The 24,921-nt window shown below is 34.9% G+C and overlaps 1 protein-coding gene across 1 annotated transcript in view; it reads left to right on the top strand.

Moving 5' to 3' along the window:
• Positions 1 to 21,908, top strand: part of SLC27A6 (solute carrier family 27 member 6) — a 43,080-nt gene extending 21,172 nt beyond the window's left edge. Inside the window, exons 3-10 of the mRNA XM_007527881.3 lie at positions 832 to 990; positions 3,129 to 3,253; positions 8,287 to 8,481; positions 10,144 to 10,234; positions 15,227 to 15,422; positions 16,720 to 16,817; positions 18,031 to 18,161; positions 21,350 to 21,908. Of these exons, the coding sequence (XP_007527943.1) occupies positions 832 to 990; positions 3,129 to 3,253; positions 8,287 to 8,481; positions 10,144 to 10,234; positions 15,227 to 15,422; positions 16,720 to 16,817; positions 18,031 to 18,161; positions 21,350 to 21,526 (1,172 nt within the window). The 3' untranslated portion in view covers positions 21,527 to 21,908. The remainder of the gene's footprint in view (positions 1 to 831; positions 991 to 3,128; positions 3,254 to 8,286; positions 8,482 to 10,143; positions 10,235 to 15,226; positions 15,423 to 16,719; positions 16,818 to 18,030; positions 18,162 to 21,349) is intronic.
• The last annotated feature ends 3,013 nt before the right edge of the window (positions 21,909 to 24,921 follow it).

Raw genomic sequence — 24,921 nt, forward strand, 5'->3', positions numbered from 1 at the left:
GTTCTTTCTGTCCATTCCTTTCTCCTATTAAATTTATTTTTTACACTCTTATTTTTGGAATGCTAAGTTAAAAAAGAAAAAAGATCATTTAGGACTAAATCATTCTCTAAAATGTTGTTTTGTTTTTTTTACTTTATTTCCCTTACCTTTTGATTAACTTTTTTAAATTTTTAAATATTTTTTTAAATCTTTATTTATTGGATAAGGACAGTCAGAAATCAAGAGGGAAGGGGGTGATAGAGAGGGAGAGAGACCGAGAGACACTTGTAGCACTGCTTTACCACTCGCAAAGCTTTCGCCTTGCAGGTGGGGGCTGGAGGCTTGAACCTGTGTTCTTGCGCATTGTAATATATGTGCTCAACCAGGTGCGCCACTACCCTAGATTTACTTTTCAGAGAGTTATCTCCTAATCCTATCTTCTTTGAATATTCCTCATTTGTAACCTGCTATATTATTAAAATTTTATTGTCTATGTATTAAAGTATTAATTATGGAAATATTTATTTATATGTTCTTTGACTGTATTGTAAACCATAAACTTCCTCCATAAAATGATTTAAAAAGAGAATTCTATGATTTGTTTAATTTTCAGTGTATATTTTAGGGTTTTCTTTTTGTCATTTAGTATATTCTTATAGCATATATAGGTTTTTGGTAAACTTACAAATATTTAGAAAATTATATAATGTAAAAGGTTTATTCTGATAAATCTAAGATTCTAGAAATAGGCAATAAGTCACATTTAAATGACTTTTTTTTTGGAAAACTACTATCTTTTGTCTCAATTGTTATAATCAATATAATCATATATTTGTATTTTTTCTGTTCTAGGTCTACCAAAAGCAGCTATAATTACTCAGATACAGGCTTTAATGGGCTCTGCTGGCTTATGGGCTTTTGGTTGTACTGCTAATGACATTATTTATATAACCCTTCCTCTGTATCATAGTTCAGGATCTATCCTGGGAATTGGTGGATGTATTGAATTAGGTAAGTTTTGTTTGGGTTGATAAGTTTTCAAAATGCCTGGTAATTAGAACTTATGTTCATTAAGACTTGGAACACTTCGTGGTACGGGAGGTGGCATAGTGGGTGAAGCATTAGACTCTAAAGCATGAGGTCCTGAGTTCAATCCTTGGCAGCATATGTATCAGAGTTATTTCTGGTTCTTTCACTCTCTCCTCCTACCTTTCTAATAAATACATATTTTTAAAAAGAGAGACTTGGAACACTTATTAGTAGAATTCAGAATAGTTGTATACATATAATATAATTATAAAATAATTTGTTTTCTTTTTTAATTAATTTATTTTTAAAAGGAGACATTAAAAAAACCCGTAGGATAGGAGGGATACAACCACACAATTCCCAACACCAGAACTCCATATCCCATCCCCTCACCTGATAGCTTTCCCATTCTTTATCCCTCTGGGAGTATGAACCCAAGGTCATTGTGGGTTACAGAAGGTGGAAGGTCTGGCTTCTGTAATTGTTTCCCCACTGAACATGGGCGTTGACAGGTCGATCCATACTCCCAGCCTGTCTCTCTCTTTCCCTAATATGGTGGGTCTCTGGGGAAGCTGAGCTCCAGGACATATTGGTGGGGCTGTCTGTCCAGGGAAGTCGGGTCGGCATCATGCTGGCATTTGGAACCTGGTGGCCTATCCAGCAGTTGTTGTTGGAGCTCAGGCCAGCAGCTGCCTCCAAGTCATCATCTTGGGTCCGCCTCCATAAAAGTATTTTCAATGACTCAATTTCATGATACAGATTGTACTCCTGAAACAGAAAGAGCAGTGCTCTGGGAATTTGAACATATATTTGGCTATTGACTGGCAGGCCTCTTCCCATGGTCACTTATGTTTTAACAATCTACCCTTCTAAATGGAAGTAGAAAACTTTCATCTGGGTGAATGGAGAAGCTTCTTGCTCTAACTTCTTAAGTCACATAGATCATTTACCTATGTTGTGTTGACCAAAGTATAGATTCAGAATTTGAATTCCTAAAGGAAGGAGTGATGAGTTTAAATTGCAAAGGTTATTCCACAGAAAGGATTTTCTTTTTACTCCTATATCACTTTATTGAGGAAAAAATGATGGGATTTTTGTTGTCACAAAAATGTATTTCCACATTTCCCCAAGATAGGTATCAGTACATTTCACTCTCAAATTATCATCTTATACTACCACAGGGAATGAGGTCCCCAACCTCCCCTTAGTAATCATCTCAGAAGGAATTGTTAAAGCTATCTTTGCAAATATCATACTCCAGACACCCAACAAGTCAGTTAGTAGACCTTTTGACTGTAGATTCCAATCATAAACATGCCAAGGTTATATTACCTTATCTATTAATCTGTACTGAAAATATAGAAAGATTTCTCACTGTTACTTATATGTCTAAAATATTATAAAATAATTTCATGAAATATATTTAAATTTTAATGAATCTTCCTAATAAATAAAATGGTCAAGATATTAATTAACATTTCTTTGGAACAGGATCATAATGTGATGTCATTAGTTAACTTTTTGTTGCTATTTACTAAGCTTACCTTACTAACTCTTGATTTCAAGATATGTGAATTTGCTTGAATGTTTGAAATAAACTAGGTCTAGGGAGATAGCATATGGTTTTGCAAAAAAAAAAAAAAAAAAACTTCTATGCCTGAGCCTCTAAGCTCTTAGTTTCGACTTCCAGTACCACCATGAACCAGAGCTGAGTAGTGCTCTGATAAGACAAACAAACTAACAAATAAGTAAGTAAAATAAACTGTGTACATATTCAGGGTCAAAAGTAAATAATTACTCTTGGTATTTTTGAAGAAAAATCCCCTTCTATGTGATTATGCTCTGTTACTTGTAACTCTCCTACTTATAATTTTTCTTTCTATGTATTTCAAAAGGTATATTTACAATTCAAATATAGAATTGCAATATGGATATTTTAAGGATTTATTAGCATGTAAGCTCAATATTTTAAGTGTCCTTGAGATAAAATGGTCAATACTAGTTCATAAAGCTTCAAAAGTAAGCAAAAGGGTTTTTCTAACATGGCAACATCATTTGTGATTTATGTCAATTTGTCTTTGGATTTTTAAGTGCTTATTTTAGCCATTTTTTTCTCACAGGTGCTACTTGTGTGTTAAAGAGGAAATTCTCAGCAAGTCAATTTTGGAATGACTGCAAAAAATATAACGTGACAACGTTTCAGTATATCGGAGAACTTTGTCGCTACCTTTGCAAACAACCCAAGGTAAGCGTGATCATAATTAGAGGGACTAATAACTTCAGAAACAAAAAATGTAGTAAAAGAAAAATATTATATATATATATACATACACACACACTCTGCTTTATTCCAAGATAGAGATTAGCTGATTTATAAAACTTATGTAATAATCCAAACTGTAATAAATATAATCCCCTTCCTGTTTACCTTCCTTAAACAAATATCTCTTGAGCATCCCTTATGTACAATGCATTGTTCTAGACAATGGAGTAGAATAGAGAAAAGCACAGGAAACAGTCTTTGTACATAAAACCTTTGTGTTTCAAGAGTTCAGATTTTGTTCATTCAATTGATATTTGACCTGAACTTCATTATTCCAGTATAGGACTCAAGAATATTAATCTTTTACAGGTGTTTATTTTGATTCATTATTATTTATTTTACACATTTGTGATCTACTTTATGTACTCTGATAAATATGTAATATGGGCTGTAATATATATTTATATTATTATTTGGATTATAGGACTTTACCTATAAGATTATTGTGATTAAAATGAGCTAATTTAATAGCACTGAGATTCAAACTTACTCCCTTGGCTTCTTCTGATTTAACTATAGACATATCTTTAGCTCCTATTGTACACTTTCTGGATTTCTGTAATTACTCCCCTTCTAGATCTCTCCTTTCTTTGGTTCCTGTATGTCTCTCTTTACATGTATAACTTTTGGAGCCTGGGTAGTGGCGCACCTGGTTGAACACATGTTACAATGTGTAAGGACCCAGGTTCGAGCCCCCAGTCCCCACCTGCAGGGGGAAAGCTTTGCAAGTGGTGAGGCAGAGCTGCGGGTGTCTCTCTGCCTCTCTCCCTATCGCCACCCTCTCTCTCTATTTCTGGATGTCTCTATCCAATAAATAAAGATAATAATTTTTTTAAAAAGACCCACCTGGTTGAACACACATGTTACATGTATAACTTTCTGTGGTCCTTAATACTTCTTTCACTGTGTGTAGCTATGTCTTCTTATGTATGTATCTGTTTATTGCCTCTCTCTTTGTTCTTTAATTTTTTTTTTAGTATGTGTGTATTTAGTTTCTCTCACTATCTTTGATCTGTCTAAAAGGGAGGGAGGAAAAGAAAGAAGGGAGAGAGAAGTTAGAATGAGTGCCTAATATGTGCATTCTTATTTATTTCTGTATCTCAGTATGTTGTTTTCTATCTCTGTATAAATGTCTCTCACCTAATATCCCTACATGAGCATGTATCCTTGCACGTCTCTGAGTTGATATTTCTCAATGTGGTTCTATCTGTCCTTGCATATATCAGCCTGTGTCAATATTTCTATGCATTTTTAATACACTAATACCACATTTATTGTCCACATGAGGGATAGGGTGACACATGAACCCCAAAGATCATTCAGAAAGACATGTTGTGTGTCTGACCGAGACCCTGAGGGTGTCTCCATCGAACCTGTACCCCGAAGGAAGGTGATGAACAATGGAGCACCCACATAAGGGCCAGAACCCTTTTTTATTGCAAGTTCTACAATACATCTAGAATTCCAGGTTACAAAGGTATGGATTCAGCAGGAAGCAGGACAAATAGCTGTACAAGGATAAACAGCTTTAGGAGGCCGGAAGTGGTAATTGGCTCAATGTATCTAACTCAACATCTAGCTTGTCACTGTCTCATTAAGTTACTGATTCTCCACATCCATATCCAGAGTCAGTTTACTTAGGGGCTTTTGCATCCTGGGTGTTTTTACCACAGACTCCTCCCATTCATGTCTGAGGAGCTTAGAGATAACTTTACTGAGTACAGAGTCCTCTAGGTGCTGTGCTAGGTATTAAATATGCATCAGGTCTGAAACCGTCAGGTGTGTAGTTGGAATGTGCTGCTACACACTATCTAGCTCACTGTTTCCATTCTCTCCTCTGCTTTCCCTTGAATCTCACTTTGTCTTTCTGTCGCCATCTCTCTCCCACACACACCTTTTTCTTGCCCTATGTATCACTATTTATTTTTGTTGTGTGTTTCTAATTTTCTGTTTTTCATACCCACATACAATATCTCTCATGTCTCCCTCTCTGTTGCTTTCTGTTTGTTAGTTTCTGATATTCTCTTTCTCTGGCATAGAGAGGTAGATACAGGGTAGATAGCATGTATTCATAGTGTAGCTTGATTTAGTCCAATAAATATGCATTACTTTCATTCCAAACACAATTTAGTAATTCCTTGATAGATGGCAACCTCCTGCCTTGGGAATAATTAAAAGGAATAAGAATTTTTCATAAAGAAGTGTGGGGCCAGACCATGGTGCACCTGGTTGAGCACATATGTTACAATGTGCAAGGACTCAGGTTCGAGTCCCCAGTCTCCACTTGCAGGGGAAAAGCTTTGCAAGTGGTGAAGCAGGGCTGCAAGTCTCTCTCTGCCTCTCTCTCTCTCTCTCTCTCTCTCCCTCTTTCCCCTCAATTTCTAGCTGTCTCTATCCAATAAATAAATAAAGATAATAGTTTTTAAAAGTCTTAAAGAACATATGGACAGAGAAGGGGACTTTTAAAATTATAGATGGATATTGCTACAATTTGACTTAATTTAAATAACACAGAGATGATTTTATAGCTGTTACTAATATGACACTGATAAAAGCCAAATGTATTTAGCAACCCTCAGAACCTCCATCAGTTTTTATATATCAGGGCTATCATTTAATGTTCCACCCCTTTTTTCCCCTTTCACACATTTATCATTCTTCTAACCTTCTTTTTTCATTTCTCTACCATAATCTGCTCTCTTCCCATTATCATCTTTCATCTGGGTCACTTCAGCTGCTTTCCTTAATCCCTGTTCACCATACCAGTTGGTGCTGGATTAATGTTATCATTGGACTCTGCTTGGCACTCTCCCTTGACTAGCAGTCATTTTTCAGAGTCACCAAGAAAGAAGCTTGACAGCATTACTAACTGGGCAGTCATTTTTTAAGGCTCATTTGACCAGTATTTTGCCTACCTTTTAATAATTTCCATATGTATAAAAAGCTAGTTGTTCACACTGTAAATAAAATCAAAATTTAGTTATTTACAATGAAAAAATGCCTTTCCCAAGAAACATACATAGGAATCTGGATAAGGAAATGTAATGAACAACCATTTGTATCACCAATATATTGTCCAATTAGCTAGATGGTATGTATGGTGCTATTATTTTATTACTTACTTATTCATTTATTTTTATCACCAGGGTTATCACTGAGATTCTTCATGCCTATACAGTGATTTCATCTATCCTAGCTACCATCTTTTCTCCTTTATTTTTGTTCCTTTTCTCATTTTTTGATATAAGTCAAAGAGATAAAGAGGGAGAGAGAGAAGGAGACACATGTAGCACTGCATCACTGCTGGTAAAGTTTTCTGCCTACAGATGAGATGGGGACGAGAGACTTGAACCCAGGTTGGGCACATGGTAATGTGTGCCACCACCCAGTATGCTAATTCTTCTTCTAGCGTTTGCCCTTCTTCTGTAGCCAGTCAACAGCATCAGGTTGAGCCTGATGTAAAGTTTCGAGACCTCCTTTGAATCTGGAGAGGTGGCAGTCATTGACTATGTGGGTCATAGTCTGTCTGTAGCCGCAGGGGCAGTTCGGGTCGTCTCTGGCTCCCCAGCGATGGAACATAGCAGCATACCAGCCATGGCCTGTTCGATAGCGATTGAGGAGGGCCCAATCATAACGTGCTAGGTCAAAGCCGGGTTGACGCTTGCAGGGGTCTGTGATGAGGTGTTTGTTCTTTACCTCAGCTGACTGCCAGCTCTGTTTCCAAGAGACTGGAACAGAGAAGTTCAGTGTAGGCATAGGGGACCAGATTGGGTGACGAGACGTCAAGCATTGGACAGGATGGGTGAAGATATCCGAGTATACTTCTTGACTTGAGTTAATATTAAAAGTTGCTACCTTTCTAACTTTATAATATAAGACATGAGTTAACAGGTTTTTTGTTTCCAGTATAGAGTCTGATCATAAACATTTTAGACTTTGTGTATCTTAATGTTTCTGTTTTATCTACTTAATTCTGCCTCTGTGTAACAAAAATAATGATAAAATGCATATAAATGAATGGGACTGTGTTCCTTAAAAAAGAAAGAAAGAAAGAAAAACTTTATTTCCAAAATCAGGAGGTAAACAGGATTTGGTCCTCAAAGGCTGTAGTTTGCTATCCCTTGATCCCTTGATTTAGACTTTATGCTAATATCTTGTTGTATATGTCTTAGGAGACCTTTCATTTCATTCCTGCGTAAAATATTGAATAGTTTCATTCTTTTTTTTGTTTTGTTTGTTTTTAACCAGAGCACTGATGAGCCCTGGCTTATGATGGTATAGGGACTGAACCTGGGACGTCGGAGCCTCGGGCGTGAAAGTCTCTTTGCATATACATTAAGCTACCTCACCCCACCATGAATATTTTTTTATACCTGATTTTTTCCCTCTTTACATATATGTGTATACATGTGCATGTGTTTATGTGTGTTTGTGTATGCAGGACAAAGATTATGATGATTAAATTACCTCAACTTATTTATTACATACTAAGCACTAGTCACTATACACTATAGAAATAAGAGCATAGTTATTATCAGTCTTTCTAGACAAATAAACTAGGAATCAGTAGGATTAAATCTCTTTTTTGAAGTTATATAAATAATAAATGATAGAGCTGAGAATGCAAGCTTCAGTATATCATTGTTTAAGTAATGCTGTTTTCCTCAAGTATGCTTTCTTCCTTACCTGATTCTCCCCAAACAAGACTTCAGTCACCTGTAGGTTAGGAAGAACTTTTTCCAGGTTTTAAGAAATATAAACTATATTGCTGTGAGCCATTGTTAGTTTCATTCTCTAGGAGACCTGTTTTACAAGTATTTAGGTGCTTTTGCTATAGTTCCCTTTCATCCTTGCACTGTGCAGTGTCTCACTGTTTGCCATTTGATAATGAGAATGAGGGAGAGCATTAGGATATTAAATTAATAAATTGCACATAAAATATTTTATTCTAACAGAGAGATGGAGAAAAGAATCATCAGGTGCGTTTGGCAATTGGAAATGGCCTAGGGAAGGAGGTATGGAAAGAATTCTTAGACCGGTTTGGAAACATTAAGATGTGTGAGCTGTATGGAGCTACAGAAGGAAACATTTGTTTCATGAATCACACGGGGAAAATTGGATCAGTAGGGAGGACAAACTTCATTTACAAGGTAAGTGCAGTATTTTCTTTACAAAATTTATAGTAACTGTTCTCTATTGCAGGTATACTACAATGTACTATCACCTTAAAAATTGAGAACTTCTAAAAATAAAGTGGATGTATCTAAGTGAATTTTGTTATTAATGGAACAACACTGTTAAAGTATAAAAGTGAAAATGAAGACAACACCCTCAATATCTACATAGTAGGGTGTATGTAATCTCAATTAGAAATAAACCCAGAATTACAGTAGACTGTCTTATTGTAGTTCTATCAGCATTTTATAGAACAAACAGCAGCAAAAAATCTTCAGTGATGTGGAATATTTGAATAATAGGGCTGGATGTTTGTGCACCTGGATTAACACACATATTACCATACCCAAGGACCCAGGATCAAGCTGTTAATTCCCCCCTATAAGGAGGAAGCTTCACAAGTGATGAAGTAGTGCAGTAGGTGTCTCTTGCTCTATTCATCTCTGTCTCCCCTGTCCCTCTAAGTTTCTATCTCTATCCAACAAGATTACAATAAATTTGAAAATTAAAAAAGAATAATAAAATAATAGTAAAAGACTGGGTCAATGAGCAAATATTTTTATTTTCAGTGTAACTTATTTCTGCCCTAACTTTAGTTATTTCTGTCCTTCTGCTTGCTTTAGGGTTCCTTTGTTCTTCTTCTTCTAGATCTTTAAGATGTTTAATCAGGTTGTTTATTTGTGCTTTTTCTTGTTTCCTAATGTGTGCTTGTATGGCTATGAACTTCCCTCTCAGTACTGCCTTAGCTGTGTCCCAAATATTTTGATAGCTTGTTTCTTCATTTTCATTGAACTCTCGAAACATTTTGATTTCTTCCTTTATTTCCACTTTGGCACAGTAGTTGTTAAGTAGTGTACTGTTGAGCTTCCACATTTTGGGACTGTTACTAATCTTTTGTTGATTGTTAAGTGTTAAATTCCACTGTGGTCTGAGAAGTTGCTTGGAATGGTTTCAGTGCTCTTGAATTTGCTGATGCTGTCTTTGTGTCTTAACATATGGTCTATCCTTGAGAATGACCCATGTGGACTTGAGTAAAATGTGTATTCTAGATTTTTGGGGGTGAATGATTCTGAAAATGTCCAGTAGTTCTAGTTTATCTATCACCTCATTTATATCCCTCATTTCTTTATTGATTCTCTACCTGGATGATCTGTCAAGTTGAGAAAGTGGGGTGTTGAAGTCCCCTACTATGACTGTGTTGCTGTTAGTATATTGCTGTAGCTCTTTCAGTAGACGTCATCCCATATGTCTCTGTTATTGTTTTCAGTATCTCTTAGTCTCCTTTTGAGATCTCTTACTTCTTTGTTTAGTTGTCACTAATTCAACCTATTTCATACTTGTCATAGCATATTTTCTACTAAAGTTAAATTCAATTTCTGGCACCCACTCACTATGACTACCTTAGATAGTCTAAACCCATCCTCTTCGAGGCTTAATCTTAAAAGTAAATGCTAGTATATGATTGCTATTTACAAAAAGCTTCATTTATGACTTTGAAATGTTTTATTACTATATTTTATTTATTTAAGTCTGTATTCTAATCTCTTTGACAACTGAATGAACATAAAATCTACTACCAGCAGATATCACTGTACAAATAACTAAATACTTGCTTTTGTTTAATTTTATCTTTGCAGCTGTTTTTCAAATTTGACTTGATAAAGTATGATTTCCAGAAAGATAAACCCATTAGAAATGAACAGGGCTGGTGTTGTCCTGTGAAAACAGGTAAGACTTATTTTGAAGATCACTAGCAAGGTCTTTTAACTTCTACCTAACTTTACTGAATTTAGAAGAGAAAGAATGGTTATTCATAGTATGAAATGAGACTATTTGGTACTTCACTGCCAATAGAATTATCTCATTATTAGATGAAACTCTGAATGAACCCCTTGGATGAGAAATTATTAAAATTAAAAATTATTAATATGTGGCTCAGATTTTTTAATCCATCCTTGCTTTGTTTTGTTTTGTTTTGTTTATTTATTTTGTTTTTCCTGTAGAGTTCCACAGCTCCCAGAGAAGTCTTTTTTAAATTCTGTGTTCCCGATAAAGAGTGAGAGAAATGGAGGGAGAGAGACAGAAATAGATGAAGATGGAGCGCATAATTGCTATTAATAAAACTTCCCCATGGCATGATAGTCCTGTGGGGTGTTCAGTGACTCAAATCCAGGTCCTTTTGCTTCGCAAAGTGTGTGTTCTACTGGGTGAACTAGTTCCCAGTCCTGCACTATATATACATTATTCTAGTCCAGCTCCCACTGCACTGAAAGAAGCTTCATTATTGTGGCTTCCCCCCTCGTCTACCCCCTTTCTGACTCTCTTCATATCTAAAGAATTTTTTTATTTTTTCTGTACAAAGTGCATCATCATGGCTTTTCCAACAAGCCACCCCCCTTCTCCATACATGCATATGTACATGGAGAGAGAGAGAGAGAAAAAAAAAATGAAGAGTATAGAGCATTACTCTGCATATGCAGTGCCAGTGATTAAAGTCAGAACTTCATGTTTCCAAGTCCATTGTTTTAGACTTTTGCAACCACCCAGGCTTCAATCCATCACTTTTTTGTGTAAGTATGTGTGTTTGGGGGGAGGTTCAAATTCTTAATTTTCTAGAATTATTATCATAATAATCATATAATTATATAACATATTAAGCACTGTCACTATTTTGAAAAGCATACTGATTTTTAGATATAAAATTTTAGACATGCCACTATTACAAAGTAGAAGTGGCTTTTTCATCATCACTTTATCTTTTTTTTGCTTAATATCTTATTTCTTTCATTTTGTGAAAGAGAAACAGAGAAGAAGATACAAAAGAGAAACCAGAATAGTACTCAGCTCTGATTTGTGTTGATGTCAGGACTGAACCTGGGACACCAGTGTCTCAGTCATGAAAGTCTTTTACATAACTATTATGTTGCCTCCTTGGTCCTTCACCAAGGAGGTGATACCAAAAATTGAATCCAGGGCCTTGTGTGTGTATAACTTACACTTTACATACAGCCATCTCTTGGTCCATTAATCCTCAACTTCTAGTTTTTTAACCATGGCATATATCTAACGTTATTCATCCTAACATATGATATAGAATGAACAACTTAATTTATCACTGTTAATAGAGTGGATAGCCTGAATGACATGGCTTTAAACCTGTACTCTGACACTTAGAAACTGTACAGGTTTGGGCAGATGAGTCAACATGTCTGAGTCTTATTTTCATCATGTATAAAATAGAGGAGACAGTATTTATTTCATGAGATTATTTCTGACAATGAGCTGACAGTATACGCAGACCTCTGCATAAGGGTTTGGCATTTGGCTTGTTACCTTCTTCCCCTTCTTTGCTTCACCTCATTTCCTCTTCTTCAGCAGGGTAGACTTTCTAATCACTTTTGGTTAGAAATTTTAATGAAAGAGTCCCAACTACTGTTCATATACTTGGTCTAAAGAACTTAATGTGCATATACACAGAACCATGTAGAAATTAAGTTTGAATAAATCAGGACACAATTACTTTTCACTGCCTCAGAATACAAACAACTAAACTACATTTCAGAGATGATTGCCTTTGAATCTTTACTTTGATGATGCTCGGAACAGACAGACTCAGGATCCTCAGAGCTCTTTTCCTGGGGCCACTTTGCTTTTGCCTGCAGTTTGAGTTGAGATAATTGATGCACTGGAGGCTAAGGAGATACTTTTAACCTTCCCCTTAATAAGAGATGCAGTTGGCAATCCCTTTTACTCCCCAAAAGTATAAAGACTAGAGAGGAGGGTATTATTTATGTATAGGATGATATACCAAAACATTCTCTTAATCTTTAACTGCAGAATAAGTGTGTGCTTCCCCTCAAGTTCCCATTTTTCTCTCCATAGTGCCCCAGATTCTTCACCACTCCTCATACCAGGATTAAACATCTTCTCCTGGAGTGAAGAGAGCTCTGAATAATTAATGTATATAGCCCCGTGGGCATGTAAATAAATTAGTCTTTTTCTTTTTTTCTTCTACCAGCCCTGATCTATTTTCCTTCTTCCATCCCACTGTTGCAGGGAAAATATTTCTTTACACCTCTACAACTCAAAATGTGGAAATAAAAGTTGTAAGCCTACAGTCATTTTCCCCTGGTAACTAAAATACTGAAAAACAGAAATCACTAGCTATTAAGTAAACAAGTTGCTCAATACTCTGAAGTTAGAACCTAAGGGCATATATTGTTCTGTATTTCAATTGACAGTGTCCATGAAAATTCTGGATGATGGGAAGAGAAAAACAAATACATTTCTAGTGTCTTTTATGTATTACATTGATATCTGACATGGGAACTTGAACCTCAAAATGTCTTCTTTTTTATCACTTCATTAGGCTGTTAGTGGCTTATAGTATTGTTGTTAACACAGAGGTACAATTACTTATCTCCCCATGACAATTGTCTGCAAAACATTCTCTCCCCCAATTTAGGTTCTTTCCTACCACCAATCATGAGGTCCCCAATTTCCTTTCTTACCTGCCTTTCCCTTCTGTCGTTAGAGTCCTTTGGCTTGCTGCAGTACCACATCCAGCCCAAGCTTTATTTTGTGATTTTGCTTTCTGTCCTTGTTTCCTTTATTCTTGTTGTTGTTGTTGTTGTTGTTGTTGTTATTGGATAGAGACAGAGAGAAGTTGAGAGAGGAAGAGGGAGATAGAGAGGGAGACAGAGAGACACCTGCAGCCCTGCTTCACCATACATGAAACTTTTCTCTTGCAGGTGGAGGCCAGGGGCTTGAACCCAGGTCCTTGAGCACTGTAATGTGTGTACTTAACCAGGTGCACCACTGCCTAGCTCCTAACCTCAGAATTCTTATCTAACTCAGGGCTTCCTAAAAAGCAGCTGTGCTATAAATACTACTTTCTATGATTTTGTAACTCATTATGGGTTACTCAAAACTTTCCAATGAAATAATAAGAGGGAAAGATATTGCTGGTCTAGCTTGGGGTGGTCCCTCTTCCCTGAGCGCGTACTCTCTGGGTTGGAGAGAACGCAACCAGAGCCAGCCTGGGCTGCTACTCACTCAGCATCGCGAGAGAGATGACTCAGGAACAAACTTGTGGTAGGAAGCAATTCAATTATTTATTGATCAGAGAGCCCAGACTTTTAAAAGTCGGACTCAGAAGTGGCAAGTCAGAAACAGAAATGGCTAGGAAAGGGGCAGAGAAAAGCAAAAGGGACTGGAAAGGTAGGAATTTCCTTAGCAACTGTTGCAAGGGTTTTAACTGGTAGAATTAATAATATGCTGGAGGCAGGAAGGGTCTTGAGGGTAGAAAGAACATAGATTAAAGGAATGGAATGGGTGGGGATCTTTCAGGCAAAACAATGATTATGTACATAGTAAGTCTGATAAGACGAGAGAATAGATGTCCCCTCAAGTCAAGCCCTGCCAAGCTCAACCATATCCTAACAATTTCCTGACAAGATATGAATGCACTTTTACCTTTTTTTAAAAAACTACCAGTAATTTATCTGTCTAGAAGTTGTCACTTATACAAATACAAATTATAGTAATAATGCATCATTTTCAAGGAAATATAGGAGGATTGGAAAATTATGGAATGTAGACATATAGAATATGAAAGAAAGATGTTGGCTTGCTTAGGGCTGAAAAAACAAAACAATTTTAAATTCCAACACATGACAGCTAAAATATATTATGAAATTTTCTTTTTTTCTCAATTTCTCAAGCTATAAAATGAGTATATCAGGTCCATCATGGATTTATGATGAAGATCAAATAAAATACATAAATTAATCATTCAGAATAGTGACTCACTATGAAAAAGCTCGATTAAGTGTAGCATGAAATGATTCTGCTATTGATGAAAATGATTAATTGGTGGTGACAGTGAGAATGAAGGATGTCACATATCTGTTGTGATCAATAGGGTACAAACCCTTGAAAGTTAGAAGGCCCAGAATAAGCATTAAGGATTGTGAGTTGAATGGAGAGTAGGGAAATGGCATAAATTGATCTTGTAGGTTACTGGTAAAATCATAATTAATTTGAATAAATCTGATTGAAAGCTTTTTTCAGATCATATATTTTAATCTGTAGTACAATTAATGAATTTTATCTCATTATTTTTTTCCTGTCAGTGATCTCCAAAACAACATACCGTTTTTTGAAATTTCTTTTTTTTTATTATGACAGAGAGACAGAATAGAGCATAATACTACTAGTGATATTTTCTATTTGTCTTTGTCATTCTTGTTTTTATGCATTGCTAGGATTGTGATATTAATTTCAAAAGATTTCTGTGAGGAATGTCCAAAATGAGAGTTATAGTTTGAGAAAAGATGCAAATAATGACACTATAACTTACTTTGGGAAAAACTGACGAAAAGGACATTGACTGTAAGGGAAAGGATATTAAATTTATTTTCCATCTAGAGTAAATAGACCAATAGCTACCTAGCATTTGCCTAACTACTTATACTGTTAATAACAAAAAGTCTATATATTTCATAAGAATCTTAATAAATTGATTATAGTGGTAGTCTATAAAAGGATGCCCCAGGTATGGGCACAGGATAAATGACATCAAATATTAATAAATTGAGGTTCAGTAAAGTTAAGATGAGCAAACTAGTTGTATTGATCAGATATAATTTACCTTCCTGCATGGGGTGGGTAATAATATTTTCAAACAAATGATTGAAAACTCCTTTCTCTGCCTTACAGGAGAACCCGGACTTCTCATCTCTCGAGTGAATGCAAAGCATCCTTTCTTTGGTTATGCTGGGAATAAGAAGCACACAGAAAAGAAATTGCTTTGTGATGTTTTTGAGAAGGGAGATCTTTACTTTAACACAGGAGATTTAATGGTTGAAGACCAGAGTTTTCTTTATTTTTGGGACCGTATTGGAGACACTTTCAGGTAGACAGTATCATCTGTTGCACTGCTTGTTGCTTGAAATTGTGAACCATGCTGAGAGCCAGCCGTCATGGAAACATATCAGCCTTCAGGGCAGAACTCTTCTTCCTCAGTGTGTCCTTATTTAAATAGTAGTTGTCCATCTGCTTCTGGATTGTTAAAAGCTGAATTTTGACGTCAATTTTTTATTGTTATTTAAAGGATTAGTTTGGTCCAAATCACTGAGGTTTTGATTATTTGTTTTTGCTTTTAGGTTACACAGCAGATAGAAAACAGGTAGAAATACATGAAATACAAGTAGTTTTGTTAGAATAGAAAACTGAGTCAATGAATTTAATTCTTGTCTTAATGATAAAAAGTAATAACATCGACCTGTTTTATATATCTATTAAATTATATGTATTTAATTCTTTGGGATTATTTTAGACTTATGAGGTCTAAAAGACTTAGGGAGAGACTTATCACTTACTAGTCTTTAATTATACAACAGTGAATGGCAGATATTCAGAAAATACTGGAGTGAATAAATGAATTATACTTTATTCTTCTCTGCCTTCTTGAACTATAATATGGACTCACTGTATGTAAAATTAACCTAATTAAAATACTTAAGTGCATTAAAATAAAGGAGACAGTAAGCTGAGAAACAGCTATAGTTGTCAATCTTTTATATCACTGTCATTAGCGATATGAATGATTGTACTTAGCTATCATTATTTTACAAAATAAAAAGGAGCTTGTCACTATTTCTATGGAATGTTAAAATTTCTTAAACATCTTTTTTTTTTTTTTAGTATTTATTCCCTTTTGTTGCCCTTGTTGTTTTACTGTTGTAGTTATTGATGTTGTGATTGTTGTATAGGACAGAGAGAAATGGAGAGAGGAGGGGCTGACAGAGATGGGGAGAGAAAGATAGACACCTGCAGACCTGCTTCCTTCACTGCTTGTAAAGCAACTCCCCTGCAGGTGGGGAGCTGGGGGCTCGAACCGGGATCCTTATGGTGGTCCTTGTGCTTTGCATCACCTGTGCTTAACCTGCTGAGCTACAGCCTGACTCCCTGGAATGTTAAAATTTCTATAGTGAGCAATTCATACCAGTGAAATCTAGATAAAGTAATTTTATCTACAAAATCATTTGGTTTTGATGTTTTAACAAACTTTTCTTTTTCATTGTCATTATGTTTGGTTGTTAAGTACTTGCACAGAGACAAACTCAGGGAAGTAACCCTAAACCTAAAATTGGTACTTATTTCTTCAATCACAGGTACACTAGCTGAGCTGAACTATTTTTTTTTTCTAGATGGAAAGGGGAAAATGTTGCAACTACAGAAGTTGCTGATGTTATTGGAAAGTTAGACTTCATACAAGAAGCAAATGTCTATGGAGTTTCTGTGCCAGGTATGAATGTATTTCCTGTATGAAAAACACTTTCAGAATTGAATGTACTACTGATCTTTAGTTTTGCAATGATCTTACTAATTCAACAGTTTTATTATATTAAAATAAACATCATAGTTTTGTTTTGTCAAGTAATGCCCTAGAAAAGTTCATAATGACTTAAGTTAACACAAGTTCAGTGTCTTGCATTGACCTGGGACACTCAAGTTGGTATTTAGTGGCATGTGTAAATTTTAGCAAGAAAGAGCTATTAAATAGACTATTAAAAGCTATAATGACTTCCAAGCAGTGATTCATATCATTGACCAAACTTTTAAAGTTTTGCTTAGAAATACTCTCAGTTCAGTTGGAACCTATCCCATGATGTTTATGAACTTGCACAGAAGGACAGCCTAGTAGAAAGGACCAAAAAAGACAGATCCCAAAAACCTAACTCTGGCTGGGCTCAATAAATGATACTCAATGCCTAAACAGCTGAGAGAAAATCTAAGATCACATAAAGAGAGGACTACAAAAGTTGGATAAGGGCAAGAGACTGGCCCACTTAATAATGGCCCGTTTGGTCAGTATTATACCGCCTGATCATATAGGGCCTGATCATATAGGGCCCTAGTTAGGGAATCCTTGGATTCCCGTACACATATGATGGGCCTAGACCTCTAAAGGCTCCCTCTCTCCACTGTCACTGGTCGCTTCCATTAGGAATAATGTCTTCTAGGCCCTCCCAGGACCTTGGCTTTGCCATAAAGCAGTGATGGTAGGGATAGCTCCAGTCTCCCTTTGGAGACTGGGGGTATCCTGCACTGCCATTCAAATACGTTCTTTTATTAATAGTAGTAAGATATAAATTATGATCAAATTATGATAATTTTCCATTTTCCATTCTGTCATTTTCATTTTTGTAATGTGGGCAGTCACGTATAGATGTTCCCCCTTTCCTGCCCCTAAATAATTTCTAGTTAGTAAATCATACACTCAGAGAAAGATTTACTATTGCCTCATTAGTGTTACAGTGTATTTAATATAATAATAAGCTTCTTGTGCAACCAATTAATATGTAATTAATATTACATATAGGTAATATTATATATACATAATTATATATACATAATATATTATATATATTATATATACATAATATGTAATTAGTGGGGTTATTTTAAGAATTCATCTATTATTTATAAAATTAACTCTATTTCACTTTTTTTTCCAGATTATGAAGGGAAGGCAGGAATGGCTTCTATTATTCTAAAGCCAAACAAATCTTTAGACTTGGAAAAAATTTATGAACAACTTGTGACATTCTTACCAGCTTATGCCTGCCCACGATTTTTAAGAATTCAGGTAATTTTACCACCTAAACTAGAACACTAATAGAATATTGGATAGATGGTATCGTCATCATTTGTTAGAACATTTGTTTTGTAATGACATGGCTAAATCACTGTTTAACCAATCAGACATGTTTGAGCTCACATGAGCTTGTATTTTGCTTACATAATATTCATTTATTTTGTTTAAATATTTGATGCACACCATCTCAGTGTACATAAATTACATGTAACAATCCACTAAAATACTAAGGTAAGTAGATATGTAATTCATTTTAATTCAATTTCTGTGGAACTCACTGTTGAACTCTTCACATGATTTTATGAGAAATAATACAGAGATCACATGTGCCCTTTTACTCAGTTTCTTTCATTGGTAACACTTTATACAGTTATTACAACTAGGCTATTGACATTGATACAAAATTCCCATCATATTCAAATTTCCTACTTTATTTGTACTTATGTGTATGCATACGAATTAACTTCTATACAAGTTTATTACTTGTGCAATATAGTACTCATGTAGCTTTATTGCATATTCATGCATTAGTAACTATGGTCAATAAATGCAACTCCAATTCCACAGGAATCCCTCATGCTGTCCTTTTATACCATTCCCAATTCCATCCTGCACCGGAAGTAATATATTATAAGTAGAAAGTTTGGTGACTCAAATGAGATTTTAAATGCTTTTCCCAAGGCAACTTAAAATTCGCTCTCAGTAAGCAAAATAAATATGTTGGCATAGGACTACTCTATAAGGCCAAACCAGTCTTGTACAAATTTAGAAAATATTTCAGCATCATTAAACACCTAAATGAGCATGGGTCATGACTGCTGAGTTTATTGCAATACATTCTATAGTTAGCACAATGCAAGACAGTAAACTGGCAGTCTAAATATTTATTTTGAAATGAATTATAATAAATGATTTTATATACACAATATGAATGTGTTACTTTTGACAAATGTATGAAACAATTATTTTATTAAAAATCTAGCACAAATTTTAAAGGAGCTATTTTTCCAATAAACTTACAAAACAGATTTATTGTAATAATGCTCTGAATGGCTGAGATAAGTTTGATTATTTAGCTTACAAAACCATAAATTACTATAATCCCTTTTAATAATTATTTGGTAATATGGATCAGACTTTTGGAAATTATGCATATTTTAACCTAGTAATTTCATTTCTAGAATCATCTCTAGGGAGTAACTAGCATTGCATATGAAGATTTTTTTAGAGTATTAGTTATAGTATTTTCAATATTTTCTATAAATTCAAAAATAAGAGCAAGGCTAATTCAATAATAAAATTAAATGAACTCTCATAAAACCATTAAAAAGTGATATTTTGATGAAAAGTGTGTCCTGAATAAATACACCTACTAAGGGAGTAAGGAGGTAGCGCAGGGTTTAAGCGCATGTGGCACGAAGCGCAAGGACCTGCTTAAGGATCCCAGTTCGAGCCCCGGACTCCCCACCTGCAGGGGGGTCACTTCACAGGTGGTGAAGCAGGTCTGCAGGTGTCTATCTTTCTCTCCCCCTCTGTCTTCCCCTCCTCTCTCCATTTCTCTCTGTCCTATCTAACAAAGATGACATCAATAACAACAATAATAACTACTACAACAATAAAAAAACAAGGGCAACAAAAGGGAAAATAAATAAATATAAAAAAGGAAATACACCTACTATAATAATATATCATTTTAAAAACAGAGCATCAAACTTTATAAATATAGTTATATTTTTTAAAAAATATTAAGTCATAGTCACAACTTACTAAAGTGACAGGATTAGGGAGGAGGAAAAATAAAGATGGGGCAGGATGATATATAAGGAGTTTCAAAGATAATTTGACTTTTGAATTATTTTAGATAGCAGAAATAAAATTGAGTAAGTTTCCCCCAGAACCTTACCTATAGAGGTAGCCAGGCGGTAGCGCAGCGGGTTAAGCGCACGTGGCGCAAAGCACAATGATCTCAGTTCAAGCCCCTGGCTCTCCACCTGCAGGGAAGTTGCCCCACAGGCAGTGAAGCAGGTTTGCAGGTGTCTATCTTTCTCTCCTCCTCTGTCTTCCCTCCTCTTTCCATTTCTTTCTGTCCTATCCAACAACAGTAATAACTAAAACAATAAAAAACAAGGGCAACAAAAGGGAATAAATAAATAATTTAAAATAAATAAAAGAACCTTACCTATATCTTCTTCATACCTGAAACTGCCACAAAGAGACATATTCTTACCACCTTTAAAAACTTTAAAGCAGAAACTCTAAAACTTTATAGAGTTATGGCATCTATAATTTCAGTAAGTTTTTATGGCATTTCAGTCAAAACAAATACCTAAATATTCATTTTATTAAGATCAATCGGTCTAAACATATTAGTAGTTACGTCTCACAAAGTAGATGCCATTTGAAAAAAATAATGCATGCACATTGAAATAAAATTACATTTTAAAAAATAGTCACAAGTACTAAAGGGGTGCAAATGGAGCATTTTACCAGAACTATTTATACCTTGAAATCAAACTGGATTAGATGTGACTGTATTTTGGCTCTACTTGCATTATTCATAGGAACCACTAGGAATACTTTTTTCTTTTCTTTCTTTTTTTTTTCTTCTTTTTTTTTTTTTTGCAAAGATATGACATCATTAAAAAGGACATATCACAAACTGATATTGAAACTATGAATTATCTTGAACAAATAGTTTTCATGTGGTAACTTGCATGAATCTCTGAGGTTGCTTTAAATATGTAACTATCCCATTGAGATCCTACAAACTCATTGAGATACCATAAGGCACCTCAGCCTGAACTCAGGTTTTTAAGCCTTCTTTACCCTATCTGGTTCTTAGAGCATTGTGCCATGTGTAGTAGATTGCTATTTTCTGGTTTCTGCCTTCTTATTATGTTTTTTTCTATGCACATACAGTTGTGTGGTTTTGGATTAACAAAATAAGCATCACATTCAGACATATTTGTAGTTAGTTATTTTCTATCTTATAATTCCTATGATTTTGATAAAGTTCACTGGTAAGTCGAGCTTAAATATTCAATGTTCTTGAGGGCATTTTTATTGTAAAGATTGTTGGGTATAAATGTCATTAAATGTTTTCTATGTTGTTAAGTATATTATTTACATAGCAGACATAATATTAAATTGTTACACTAATCCTGTTAATTACCTTATAGGAAAAAATGGAAATGACAGGGACATTCAAACTAAAGAAGTTCCAGTTGGTGGAAGAAGGATTTAATCCACTGAATATATTGGATCCACTTTACTTCATAGATAACTTGAAAAGATCTTATGTCCCATTGACCAAAGAACTTTATAATCAAATAATGACAGGGGAGATCAAACTTTAAGATATTTTATATGTGTAATTTTCATATGAAATCTTCGGAGAGGTGATAGAAGAGTTTAGTATTATTTAATATGAAATGGAGAAAGAAAACTGACATAAAATTTGTGTTATATTCCTAAATATACAATAGCTTTTTAAATCAATCAAAATATTTCATTTGTTTTAAAACCAAATTTGATTATTCTTTTACCTATTTTGAGGATGATTGAATAACTAACTCTTTGCTTTAAGATTTTAAATAGTGATCACATGATTAACAGTTTACTTACTGAAAATCTTTTTTATATTTAAAGTTTCTAATTTTGAATGGCTTTATAATTTTACACAGATAGTTGGTCTTACATACTCTGTACTGCAATCAATAAAACCTTTATTATGAATTTTGAGGTTTTTTTTAAATTTTTTTCATTATAAACTTTGCAATCAGTGTAAGATAACTAAAGACATTTACTCATATTTCTTATTTTGAACTCACATTAAGGTGATAAAATTTATATAAAAGTAAGAAACAGTAAAATAACAAAACAAGTAAAATAACAAAATAAGAAAGCCTAAAGCATTTAAAAGTTTATGCAAAAGTGTGTAAATAACATCAAATAGGCAATCAAATCCAATAGAGCTATGTGAATCCCTAATAATGAGTAAGGGAGAGATTAATGTAGGTTAACTGGAAACTTGGTGGGTAATAATGTCAAGACCAGAGGCAGAATGGGCTTCAAATGAAATCACAATGTGTAAGTAGTTAATGGGGAATAAACTACAAGATAATGGGAAAATTCGCTTGTTTCTATCTGGAAGCATCAGGTTCACTGTTTCTTTTCAAGTTAGAACAACCATAAGACTCCCAAAATAGTGAACTGTCTTCAGTAGAGGCAGTCTTGAGACTGGAACAAGAATGAAGTACTGCACACCAGAATTTCTTTTGCCAATAAACTTTATTACTTGTATAAACAGACTCAAAATAGTCCATTCAAGGAGGAAGGAGTTGATCTGAGGATTGAAGTGGTGCTCAAGAGAATCAATCTACAACTTGAAACCAACCATTTTAATTGCATGCTAAAGTAAAATAACAAAGCATAAACCAATAAAATCCAATACTCTTCAGAAGAAAACATTTTCACTGTTTAGGATATACTTTAGAATCCATAGGTATGCAAACAAGCAGTTCTCATTCTTAAGAGAAAAAGCAACAAATAAAGACTGAGATGACTCAGCTATTGGATTAGCAGAAAAAGATTTTAAAGTAGTTATGATAACAGATGTTTGTTCTCAATGAAAAGATAGGAGGACTCAAAAGTAGTAACTGTAAGATTTAACAAATTACAATTCCAGTCTAAAAAATACAAACTTCATTTGTGCTAGCCAGCAGAATGGAGATGACACAGGACAGAGTCAATAAACATTTTAATTTAAAAAAAGGAAACACTGACAAAGCCATAGGATAAGAGGGATACAATTCCACACAATTCCCACCACCAGAACTCCAACCTAGAAAAAAGGGAAATTAAAAACATAATGATAAATTAAAAACATAATAATAAATTGAGCAATGTTTCAAGTTTTTGTGGTGGGACATTACACACTGTGTACGACTTCAACAAGGAGAAATGAGAGAGAATGGGGAAGAAGCTTTATTTGAAGAAACAATACCCAACATTTACCAAACTGACAGTAAATATAAATTTTCAGTATGTATTAAGTCCTGCAAACCTCAAACTATAAGATAGCAAATATCAAACACAAGTAGATTATAATTAGTTTGCTGGAAACCAAATATTAAGAGGAAGTCTTGACATAACATAGAAAACACAAAACAGTACTTTGTAAAAAGAAAGAAAAACCTAAAAGTTTGAATTATGATTGACTTCTCATCAAACTATAATGCCAGAATGAAATGTGACAATACCTTTTTAAAAAACATTTTTATTTATTTATTATTGGATAGAGTCAGAAAGGAATTGAGAGGGGAGAGGAAATTTATTTATTATTGGAGTCAGAAAGGAATTGAGAGGAGGGAAAGAGACAGAGAGACACCTGCAAGCCTGATTCACCATTTGTGAAGCTTTGCCCCTGAAGGTGGGGACCAGTGGCCTTGAAACCGAGTCCTTGAGCACTGTAATGTGAATGCTTAACCAGATGTGCCACACAATGTTCTGGCACTCAATGCAACAGTGTTTCAAAAGGCACATACACAAGCAACAATCAAATCAGAATTTGAGATACAGCAAAAGTACCACTCAAGGGTGATGGTGAAATTATGGCATGCTCAGAGAAAATGAATGAAAATCAATCCATAGCCAAGAAGCCTACATTAGGAGAAATGCTAAAGAGATTTCAGCAGACCACAGGGAAATAATAGCAGCTGGAGACTCCTATCTTCAGAAGGAAATGCAGAGCACTGGAAATGGTTAAGTACATGGACAAATAAAAGGTGCTTTATTTCTCATAAAAATTATATGTAAGGCAACATTTATTTCTGTTAAATGTTTATTATGAAAGATATTGACTATGTATCAGAAATAGCTACCAATGTGCATTGTTTATGGGAGTATACAAGAATGTGAATTTCTGAAGTATAGTACCTAACAGAATATAAAACACAGAGCAGGAAAGACAGCTCCCTAAGTAAGATACCTGCCTTATATCTGTGGTCAGAATTCTAGCACTGGCAACTATATGAGAGATGCTATGGCACTAGAGAAAGCTCTCTCTCTCTCTCTTCCTCTCTCTCTCTCTCTCTCTCTCTCTCTCTCTCCCTCTTCCCCCCCCCCCCTCTCTCTCTCTCTCTCTCACACACACACACACACACACAGTCTGGGAATGAGGTGGGGAACATACTGGTTATGCAAAGAGTCTCTCATATCTGAGGTTCCAAAGTCTCAGGTTTAATCCCCTGTACATCATAAGCCAAAGCTGAGCAGTGCTGTAGGAAAAAAAAGTAAATAAATACATAAATCTAAGAGTGATAAAATTGCATACCCGTGAAACACCCCCTCTGCATATGTGGGGGTGGGGGTGGGGGTGTATCCTATCATCTATGTATATGTTCTCCAGCAGTTCTGTTTATAAAGAAACATATAGATATAATTAGTAGTAGACCAGGAATTATGTCAAAGTATGTTCATTTGAAGGAAAAATTATTTAATTTTTAGGTATTTTTTTATCAAATTTTATTTAGTAGCATGAGAGAGGAGAGGAAAAGGAGGAGGAAGGGTGGGGGAGGAGGAGGAGGAAGAGGAGGAGGAGGAGGAGGAGGGGACAAGAACATCATAGTATCAGTCTGTCTGGCACATGTGATGCCAAAAATCCAATTTAGGACGTCATGCTTCAGAGTCCAACTCTACCCGCTGTGCTTTGTTTAGTCGGCAAGGCAACATTATTAGTTGAAGAATTAAA

Source organism: Erinaceus europaeus, chromosome 2 (genome assembly GCF_950295315.1).
Source record: "Erinaceus europaeus chromosome 2, mEriEur2.1, whole genome shotgun sequence".
NCBI classification, from domain to species: domain Eukaryota; kingdom Metazoa; phylum Chordata; class Mammalia; order Eulipotyphla; family Erinaceidae; genus Erinaceus; species Erinaceus europaeus.